Source organism: Periplaneta americana, chromosome 1 (assembly GCF_040183065.1).
Source record: "Periplaneta americana isolate PAMFEO1 chromosome 1, P.americana_PAMFEO1_priV1, whole genome shotgun sequence".
Taxonomy (NCBI): domain Eukaryota; kingdom Metazoa; phylum Arthropoda; class Insecta; order Blattodea; family Blattidae; genus Periplaneta; species Periplaneta americana.
Genome location: NC_091117.1, coordinates 59170989 through 59182409, shown reverse-complemented (window position 1 = coordinate 59182409; position 11421 = coordinate 59170989). Strand labels below are relative to the sequence as shown.

The window sequence follows — 11421 nt, the reverse complement described above, 5'->3', positions numbered from 1 at the left end:
CGTGAAAACACTGTAACTGGAGGTACGTATCTCGACATGCTGGAACAGTTCCTGGAACCTCAGTTACAACAAGACGGTATCCTTGGTACAGTGGTATACCAACAAGACGGTGCACCACCCCACTTTGCTCTACAAGTTTGAGAATACCTGAACAGATCATTTCCAAACAGGTGGATTGGACGAGCATCACCTCGCTTGTGGGCAGTCCGTTCACCTGATCTTACCCCAATGGACTTTTTTCTGTGGGGTTTCGTCAAAGACAATGTCTACAGAACGAAAGTTCAGAATTTGGCAGTTTTGATACAACGGATAAGAGAGACATGTGCTATGATCAATGTGGCTATGTTACACAAGGTATTCAGGGCTACCATGACCCGTTGGGAATCATGTCTTGAAATGGACGGTGGCCACGTGGAACGGGAGTAACCTTGTCTATGCTGCAACATACTTTATGTTGTAATTAAATCACTATTTCCCAAAAATATACTGGAACTTTATAGACACCCTGTATTATGAAGAATTTGAACATAATTACAGATTATAATAACAAGTTAATAACTGTAATAATGTGTTTACTAATTTCTGGCTCAATTGTAAAGATGGAAGCTAAAGGAGGTCTGATGAACATATTTCAAATTAATATGTATCATATTTACTGGCTTTTAAGGAGGTTCATTGCCGTCCTCACATAAGCCCGCCATTGGTCCCTATCCTGAGCAAGATTAATCCAGTCTCTACCATCATATCCCACCCCCTCAATTCCATTTTAATATTATCTTCTCACCTACGTCTCGGCCTCCCCAAAGGTCTTTTTCCCCTCCGGCCTCCCAACTAACATTCTATATGCATTTCTGGATTCGCCCATACGTGCTACATGTCCTGCCCATCTCAAACGTCTGGATTTTATGTTCCTAATTATGTCAGGTGAAGAATATAATGCATGCAGCTCTGCATTGTGTAACTTTCTCCATTCTCCTCTAACTTCATCCCTCTTAGCCCCAAATATTTTCCTAAGAACCTTATTCTCAAACACCCTTAATCTCTGTTCCTCTCTCAAAGTGAGAGTCCAAGTTTCACAACTACACAGAACAACTGGTAATATAACTGTTTTATAAATTCTAACTTTCAAATTTTTTGACAGAAGACTAGATGACAAAAGCTTCTCAACCGAATAATAACACACATTTCCCATATTTATTCTGCGTTTAATTTCCTCCCGAGTGTCATTTATATTTGTTACTGTTGCTCCAAGATATTTGAATTTTTACAGCTCTTCGAAGGATAAATCTCTAATTTTTATAGTTCCATTTCGTACAATATTCTGGTCACGAGACATAATCATATACTTAGTCTTTTCAGGATTTACTTCCAACCCTATCGCTTTACTTGCTTCAACTAGAATTTCCGTGTTTTCCCTAATCGTTTGTGGATTTTCTCCTAGCATATTCAAGTCATCCGCATAGATAAGAAGCTGATGTAACCCATTCAACTCTAAAATCTATTATCCTGAACTTTCCTAATGGCATATTCTAGAGCGAAGTTAAAAAGTAAAGGTGATAGTGCATCTCCCTGCTTTAGCCCGCAGTGAATTGGAAAACCATCAGATAGAAACTGACCTATACGGACTCTGCTGTAAGTTTCACTAAGACACATTTTAATTAATCGAACTAGTTTCTTGGGAATACCAAATTCAATAAGAATACGAGTATTATATAAAACTTCTCTCTTAACCGAGTCATACGCCTTTTTGAAATCTATGAATAACTCCCATTTTTTCTCCAATATCTGATTTAATAAATGAGATGTATTTTGAAAACAGTCGAACATGAATAATATATGCTTGTTATGGTTCTGTAAATATTTTTTTCAACTTATACTTCATGAATTTATCAAATTTGGGTATCATTCAAGATATTTTTTAACACTGTGAAAAAGAACTAATATAAAGTAAATTTTTTTTCAATAACAAGATACCAGAGAGAAACCATTTTTGTTATCTTTGATATAATATTTCTACTCTTGAAGAAACGGACATATTTGAGAAAAATAACAAATACACCAGAATTACAGGAATTACAGACTTCGTCATGCATATTGGTTCTGCCTTCAGTGAATTTCCTGTACCATCGTCTGAACATACTGTTGCTCATAATGTCGGATCCATACAAGTTGCATAATTGATGGTGGGTCTCTGCTGGAGATTGCTTCTGAGCGTGCAGAAATTGGATAACTGCACGAATCTCGCAGTTGGTGGAAGACAATATCAGTGCAGCCATTTTCTCCTAGTGCACTGCCGTCACAAGGCTGAAACTGCACTGCATTATCCCCACATACCCTATCTCTAGTCTGGTTGGGTGATCGTCCACCTCTGCTTCGGCATGTGGGCATAAGGTCAGCAGCCAACTGGTCGATCTTGGCCCTTTATGGGCTGTAGCGCCATAGATTTTTTTTTACCCTCTCTCTACTCTTATGCATGCACATTCCCGTCCAACTAGACATACCATCTTTGGACGCGATTGGAACTTGCTTCCTGGATGAACCTCGTATATCGATTGCGTCGCACTTAAGACAATCGATAGTTACCAGCAGTTGTATAAACAGATGATAACTTTTAACACTGAATACAGCGACAATAAGACAAGACACTTTATTGTTATTATTAACACTAGCCTTACCTCAATCACTGTCAGGTTCAGCATCACTGCTATCATTTGTGACAGGTTCACATTCCTCTATGTGTCTATTATGCGGGGATTCATTTTTTTTTTTTTGTCTTAATTCTAACGAGAAAAATTGAGGTACCTCCATTTCAGGGGTGAATACAGTATATGACTGATGCAATTGCATTTTTAAAATAAGATTCAACTGTGTCCTTATCCAATTTTAATTTGGTTAGTCTTATTTGATAAACTTCATTTCACAGCTTTCCTTCTCTGATAAAAATATTCAAATTGTACCAGTTCAGAGTCGAATTCCACTTTGCATTATAACTGATAATAACTCTTAGATGCTTTTTGTGCTTTGCTAGAGTCCTTAAATTGACGACTGACATTTTTATATGGTCTTGTTTTCTAGCATCAATATATTTTTGGCAGGATTTTTTTGACCTTATATAAGATCAGTGGCTTAGAGAAGAAAACTACAAAAGATGAAAAATTATCATTGAAAGTAGTAGCAGTATCATCAACATTAACAACTAATGTACCCATTTTTCTATTTCTCGATTTTACATGCATATGCTACATAGTGATCTGGTCCTGTAAACCAGCTGTAACAAATGGCGTAGGTCATCATTGTTACCACACAATACCTCTGTTCTGGTTGAATGATCATTCAACTCTGCTGAAGTATGCAGATGTGAAACTAGCGGCTACCTGCTCAGCCTTGGAGTCCTTGGACCTACATAGGCTGTTATGCCTATGACACTCTAAAATTTATTACACGCTGTTGTTATGCACTTTTGTATTTCCTTTCTGCTGGTAGTCTCAAGATATCTTGTGGCAAATGTAGTGAACTGTGGGAACTGGTCCCTTTTCCTCTTTAGCTAAATAGTCAATATGCACATGCACTATGGTACCACATATCCATAAATTTCACATTCATATTATATTAACAAAAATGTATCTATCAGTTTTATTATAAATATAAAATTTTATTATAAATACAGATACATAACTGAAAATTGAATCTAATTGAAACATTTAGCCACACATTACTCTCTACATGATCTCCCATGGACCCAATGACCAACAGCAGGTGTGGTCCTCCAGACATTCTGGGGGTTGTGTGTGAATGAAGTAGCCACCAAAACGTTAAAGTATGGTGTTCGCTTAAATCGGCTACAACTTGCCATTTTCACTCCAAATATATCAGTCCCCTAACTGCCCATTGTGCAACTCAAACCAAGAAATGGATTCGGAACACCTCAAAATCTGTGCTTCAGTGGCTGGCCATGATAATATCTTTGAAAAATATTGGAGTGCAACAGGTCAAATGAATTTATTGTCAAATGCCTGGCATTAGAAAACAACAACAACATTCATACTGTCACAAGCTCATACATAGAAAAATATATAATATATAAACAAAAGAACAAAAATGTGAAATCTCAAAATTTGTAATTGTTTTTTATGAATACAAGTAGAAGTCTGGAACGATCCTTTAGCAGATTATGTATGCTTATGTATATTTCTTTCATAACCAAAACGTAATGTTGGTTTGTATGTACATTGGGCTGCAAAACAAATGCAGAGCCGTAGTTGCCATGGATTTGAAATATCGTGTTATGAGGACTTCGCTGTATGTATGAAATAATTACAAACACATCTGAACTCGCCTGAATTTTCTAAAGTGTTTTATTCCATGCAAAGGAGAAATGTATAGCTAAATGTTTCAATTAGATTCAATTTTCAGTTATATATCTGTATTTATAGGCGGCCGGGTAGCTCAGTTGGTAGAACAGCTAGCTACGGACTGGAAGGTCCAGGGTTCGATCCCAGGCGGTGACAGGATTTTTTCTCGTTGCTAAACTTTCAGAACGGCCCCGAGGTTTACTCAGCCTCCTATAAAATTGAGTACCAGGTCTCTCCCAGGGGTAAAAGGCGGTCAGAGCGTGGTGCCGACCACACCACCTCATTCTAGTGCCGAGGTCATGGAAGGCATGGGGCTCTACCTCCATGCCCAAGTGCCTTCATGGCATGTTATGGGGATACCTTTTTATCTGTATTTATAAAAAAATTTTATATTTATAATAAAACTGATAGATACATTTTTTGTTAATATAATATGAAACGTACTGTAACTGGCTGTATTTATCGATTGTAACAATGACAGCATCCATAGATAAAAAGGAAGGCTATGGAATGCCATACAGTATAAACTGCAGTTTCACCAAATACCATACTATAATAATACCAGACAGCTAGCAGTTCTGCGCACGAATGATGCTGGTGCTGCTCCTAGGCGGCCGGTGTGGAGATACTCGCAAAACAAGCTGTAATCAACTGCAATGTATATTGTTGCTGGGCTAGTTAATAGTTTTATTAATTGGTGCTGTGTTCAAATGTCAGGGTGTATATGTGCTATTTATAATTGCTACAATTACAGTATTACAAATTGCTCCCAATCATACTTTCGATTTCCGAGAGTTTATAAAACATGAGTCAACAAAATTCTTTATTAGCCTAATCCCTTTATCTCTGTGTTCATGGAACAATAAAAATCAGCTTTTTTTATTTAAGCCTAATAAATGTAGAAATTAAAATATATTGGAAATTTTAAGGTTTTAGCAAATTAAATTTTACTGTTGTCCACATGTCTTTACTAATTATTACAAGCATCAGATTACTACCATTTTTATCTTTGCAGTTGTCAGCAATGGGTATACTTACTTACTTACTTACTGGCTTTTAAGGAACCCGGAGGTTCATTGCCGCCCTCGCATAAGCCCGTCATTGGTCCCTATCCTGAGCAAGATTAATCCAGTCTCTACCATCATATCCCACCTCCCTCAAATCCATTTTAATATTATCTTCCCACCTACGTCTTGGCCTCCCCAAAGTTCTTTTTCCCTCCGGTCTCCCAACTAACACTCTATATGCATTTCTGGATTCGCCCATACGTGCTACATGTCCTGCCCATCTCAAACGTCTGGATTTTATGTTCCTAATTATGTCAGATGAAGAATACAATGCATGCAGCTCTGCATTGTGTAACTTTCTCCATTCTCCTGTAACTTCATCCCTCTTAGCCCCAAATATTTTCCTAAGAACCTTATTCTCAAACACCCTTAATCTCTGTTCCTCTCTCAAAGTGAGAGTCTAAGTTTCACAACCATACAGAACAACCAGTAATATAACTGTTTTATAAATTCCAACTTTCAGATTTTTTGAAAGAAGACTAGATGACAAAAGCTTCTCAACCGAATAATAACACGCATTTCCCATATTTATTCTGCGTTTAATTTCCTCCCGAGTGTCATTTAGATTTGTTACTGTTGCTCCAAGATATTTGAATTTTTCCACCCCTTCGAAAGATAAATCTCCAATTTTTATAGTTACATTTCGTACAATATTCTGGTCACGAGACATAATCATATACTTCGTCTTTTCGGAATTTACTTCCAACCCTATCGCTTTACTTGCTTCAACTAGAATTTCCGCGTTTTCCTTAATCGTTTGTGGACATCAATGGGTATATAAAGCGTTATTGTAAATTCATTCTTAATATCAGAATTAATTTTGTCTCACTAAAGCAAAGAAAAAATACGCAATATTTCTCATAATATGCTGCTTTGATATAAAATAATGTTACATTAAATATTGTCAAGTCCGTGATATTTCGCACTCACGTCAATGCTGCTACAGTAGTATACAGCTGTCCGGTATTTTTATAGTAAGGTATTTGATTTCACTATTTTCGTGTAGTATTCTTATTAATGTTGTGATATAAAAGTATATGAACAATTTAAAATCAATTCATATTTAAATAATAACGTGAACATGTTATAAAAGTCGTATTTACATGTTTTTAAGAAACTAATCTCAGGAAAATAGCTTTCTACCTCGCCATGTTTGCTAAAGTCCTCAGAAAACATTCTAGTTTTGTATACTTACGCATTTCTTATGCAGCCCAGTGCACTGAATCTTAACAACCTCAATAATACAGTTTGGTGGCATAATTATCTTTCCTAAAATATCCGGTAGTAATGCTACTTATAGAACTGCAATAATTAATTTAGGTATTTTTTACTTATCAATAAATTAATGAATTAATGTCAACATTTTTTATTAAGCTTCGACTGTTATGCACTGACCATTTACTTAGCTAAAGAAGATGACTTGAAAGTAAAGACAAAGATATTCAATTTTAGTTTTATTTTTATCATACTCGCTCTACAACTGTAAGTGAAAAAAAAAAAAAAAAACTTCAACATGTGCTTTAAAATATATTACATTTATTTATTATATATAGCTAATAAAAAAAGTCATGGTTTCATCTTACAAGTTTTACAAAAGGAGCAATAATCTCATAGACCTGTATTCATCATGAAGCACTTCTTTTACAAATAAAACTCTGATTAAATGAATAACATAATTATTGGCATTACAATACTTGCTTGCCAGAGCTGTAATGGATACCATTTTAAGTGTGTATAAAATATGTTTATGAAAAGAAAAGGCACAAAAATTCACTTGATATTGAAGTATAAAAAATATGTATACTAATAACAACATATTCTGTTCCACTGAAACAATGAAATTCTCTAATATTTACACAGTCTGAGTAGCTATAGGTTTTTTTATATGATCTGCAAAATTCATTTAGACTTGCACCTAACTTGTTCTATATTAATATTATGTTAATGTCTAACAGCTCACGATCGCGAGATAACTTAAAATGAAAACTAGCATCCTTTCTATATACAATTAACTGTTAGAAACTGTTTTCCATTTCTAAAGGAACTCTAAGCAAGAAAGAGTAATACCTTTTAACGTTGAATAACGTTATTATTCAAGGGTCACTAGGATAAAACGGACGGATTTTCTCGTAACACTGACGCAACTTCGTCTTTGGATGCTAATAACAATAACTTAATACTTATAGGAATATATGTAAATTAGAGAATAAAGACTGATCCATCCAAAAATGACGCTTACTTTATTCCCAAATTCAAATTTCACATCGATTGAACAATAATAAAAAACCTTATAAAACGTTTTCTAATTTTAAGGATTTCCAACTGCTTGCTACAGCTAAACTGTAAAATTTTAGAAAATGTAATCTTGAAGTTAACGATCAAGAAAAAAATATAGGGGAGAGTTGGGTAATATCGGACATGGGGTAGTATCGGACAATGCGTTTTTTTCATCTACCACCATGTGTTAGTACCTGAATGACATGGTTACGTTTCTCTATGGGACATCACAGAAATGTAACCATGTCAATCAGGTACTATCATCGTGTGGTAGATGAAAGAAACTCACTGTCCGATACTACCCGATGTCCGATACTGCCCGACTCTCCCCTATATATTTCTTCCAAGGAATAGATAAAAGATCCTACAAGAATCGGTAGAACAGAAAAACTCTCTCAGGCACCAGGACTCGAACCCGAGTTTCCAGCTTTATATGCTGGAACTTAATAAAGCTGGAAACCCAGGTTCGAGTCCCGATTCTTCACAATATGGAAACACAGAATTACTGCACTAAAACTTCGTACATATACTTTGGAACATAATAGTAATATACTAGACTATGTTGTTGATGTAGGTCTTCAAAACATTTCAGTAAAAGAATCATGCAGATATTTAATTAACTATATATTTTATTATGTAAATGCTTTACGGGTGTAAAACAGTTATGTAAATTTGATATTATTTTTATATGTAATTATTAGCTATTTTAATATTCTGAATAGTGTTTTATAAAGTGCAATGTATGTATGGTAAGCATGAAAAGTTTTGTTCATTTAAGGTTTATACGAGGGCTATTCATAAATAACTTCCGCTTTCATGTAGAGTGCATAATAACAGAGTCAGTGGCACCGCTCTTGTGGTGGAGTGTACCTTGAAGCAGTACAAGTCGAGCAATGGTAGAGTCAAGGTCGTGTCTTTGTTCCTCTCTGAGCCACGTGCTGTCAAAATGTGTGCTGCAATCGCAAGTCCCGCCAGATGTGAGGTACGTTCTGTAATAAGATTTCTTGTGGCCAAAAACTGTAAAGCTAGTGAAATCCATCGCCAACTTTGTGAAGTTTACGGGCCAGACGTAATGAGTGAAGGTGGTGTAAGACAATGGTGCCGTATGTTCAAAAATGGGCAAACCAATGTCCATGATGAAGAGAGAAGTGGTCGACAGAGCATCATGAATGCAGATCTGATTTATATGGTTGACAAGCAAACCGCAGTTTCACAATGCAGGAGCTTAGTGAGGATTTTCCACAGTGATTACCGAAGATTTGGGCTATGGGAAACTTTCTGCCAGGTGGGTGCCTAAACTCCTTTCTGAGGAATGAAAGGCTCAGCAGATGGGAGCAGCACTGTCCTTTCTTGAGCATTACGAAAGAGAAGGTGATGCTTTTCTCGATCAGATTGTGACAGGAAATGAGACTTGGGTGTGATATGTGAATGCAGAAACAAAGCTTCAATCAATGCAGTGGGGCCATACTCACTCCCTGAAAAAACCCACGAAGTGTCGACAAACACTTTCCACGAGGAAACTCATGGAAACTGTCTTCTGGGACAGAAAAGGAATTTTGCTAGTGGAGTTCTTGGAGAGAAATGCCACAATTAATGCTGACCGTTACTGTAACACACTAACACACTTGAAAAGGGCCATTCAAAACAAACGTCGTGGCATGTTGAGGTCTGGGATGATTTTCCTGCATGACAATGCCCGGCCGCATACAGCACATCGAACTGCGACCAAACTGCAAGAGTTCAACTGGGAAGTATTGGATCACCCTCCCTATAGCCCAGATTTGGCGCCTAGCAATTACCATCATGCACATGAAGACGTGGATTGGCTCGAAGCGCTTTGACGATGACGAAGAGTTGAAAACTAGCATTGTAGGTTGGCTTCAATCGCAGGTGGCCGAATTCTGCGATTGTGAAATTTCAAAGCTTGTCAAATGCTGCGACAAGTGTCTCAGTGTGACGGGAAACTATGTGGAAAAATAAACTACCGTGTATACTTTCAAACGTTTTGTAACCCAATTTTGTAACGTCATTCACAGGTTTGTAAAAAATAAATGGAAGTTACTTCATGAATAGCCCTCGTAGTAGCTGAGATATAAAAAAAAATTTATTTCACTAAATTTTTGCAGGCCAATGGTGTACCTCCTCCCTTAAGATTACAACAAAAAATCCTACATGGATCCAAATTACGTCTATACAAACTACACTTTTTTATTCTTTATTACAAAGTGATTTTATTCAGCACAGATTTGTCACTTTTGTACATATTTTTATCGATAATGTCTGATAAGAAGAATTGTGTTTGGAGTGAAGTGGAGGGACGAAATCTCGGTAACAGCAACAAGGAAAATAGAGAAGCTTTCCTTGTACATACCTCAAAAAAGAACATGCATATACAAGTTTTCAAGTTTTCCAGTAGAATTTTACTGTTCATTTACCCTAAAGTCCATGTACTGAAAGGTTTGATCAGAGTCTTGCCCCTTGAGCATTTTAAGTTGTCAATGTTAGACTGCTCATTTATGCTTTTCCAAGGAATAGGATTCCAGTTAAGGCGAACAAGAGAAGGATCAGGGCGACCTGGAACATAACAATCAATACTATAACCAGGCAACATTCAAAATACAGAATTTCCGTTGTCAAGTCGCACATACGTCATTGTTCTACATGTCTTTATCACTACTCCAATCTGCCTAGTAGGAGCTTTTGGTTTCTGCACACTATGAAATGTACTGTACGTTGCCTGGCTATACACAATAATGAAAGTCAAAGGTACAGTAATTTTCGAAAGGAATGACCATTTTCTCGCCATCTGTATTTTTCTGTGTTTTACTGGAAAATAACATTAAACTTGAAACACAACTTTAGGAATGTCAGTAACAGTTTTAGACCAAGGGAAAATATGGCAAAAAGACTAACAAGCAAACATTCTCATGGGGATAGATAAAAAAGTTATTTTTTTTTTTTCTTCCTGCATGTTAATAATGTCAAAACAAATGCTTATATAAATTTTGGCCACTCGAGTGGAATTACGAGGGCCATGGGATCAACAGAGAGATGCAGACGGTTGTCACGCACTGGTTCTGATCCCAGATGGCAGACTTCCACGACACAGGGATACAAAAGTTGACCCCATGGTATGACAAATGTTTCAATTCTGATGGGGAATATGTTGAAAAATAGCTCAACAATTGTTGTATCTGTTCCAATAAATCTTTCCATGAAATTGTGTTTTATTTCGCTAAATAGTCCCAGAAAAACTTACTTTCTGGATGATCTTCATAATTCCGCTTGGGTGGCCAAAATTTGTATAACCACTTGTTTTGACATTATTAACATGGTGGAAAAAAAATAATAACTTTTTTTATCTACCCCCAGGAGAATGTTTGCTTGTTTGTTCATTTTTGTTTTAATGGGAGCTTACAATATTATAACATAGGCACTTGAAAGTTTGCAATTCCCAAAGCTGGTTACTCATGATGTCATGACAATGACGTACATGAACACTCACTGTATATGTGTAACTTGCTGTTCGTTCAGTGCCTAAAGGCAAGATGGAAGCAATATGCAACATGCAACAATGTGGTTTAATCGTTTTGCATGTTGCAAATGTCTACAGCATGGATGGGCATTGTGCCTCACTTGAGAAATAATGCCTCACTGACCTTCACAGAGCTTATCGCTCTGAGTGACATCCCTTCACAGTCCCCCTTCTTCCCTCACGCAGCTCC

General features: G+C 36.5%; 1 protein-coding gene across 4 annotated transcripts in view; it reads right to left on the bottom strand.

Moving 5' to 3' along the window:
- LOC138696241 (nucleolar protein 58-like) overlaps positions 1-11421 on the bottom strand; it is an 80683-nt gene that overhangs the window by 54610 nt on the left and 14652 nt on the right. For 3 of the 4 annotated variants that reach the window (XM_069820937.1, XM_069820928.1, XM_069820941.1), the window contains exon 4: positions 6939-10270. The exons of the other annotated variant lie outside the window; for it this stretch is intronic. In XM_069820937.1, coding sequence (XP_069677038.1) covers positions 10128-10270 — 143 coding nt within the window. In that variant the 3' untranslated portion in view covers positions 6939-10127. Of the gene's footprint in view, positions 1-6938; positions 10271-11421 lie in introns of those variants that run through there. 4 annotated transcript variants of the gene reach the window in all.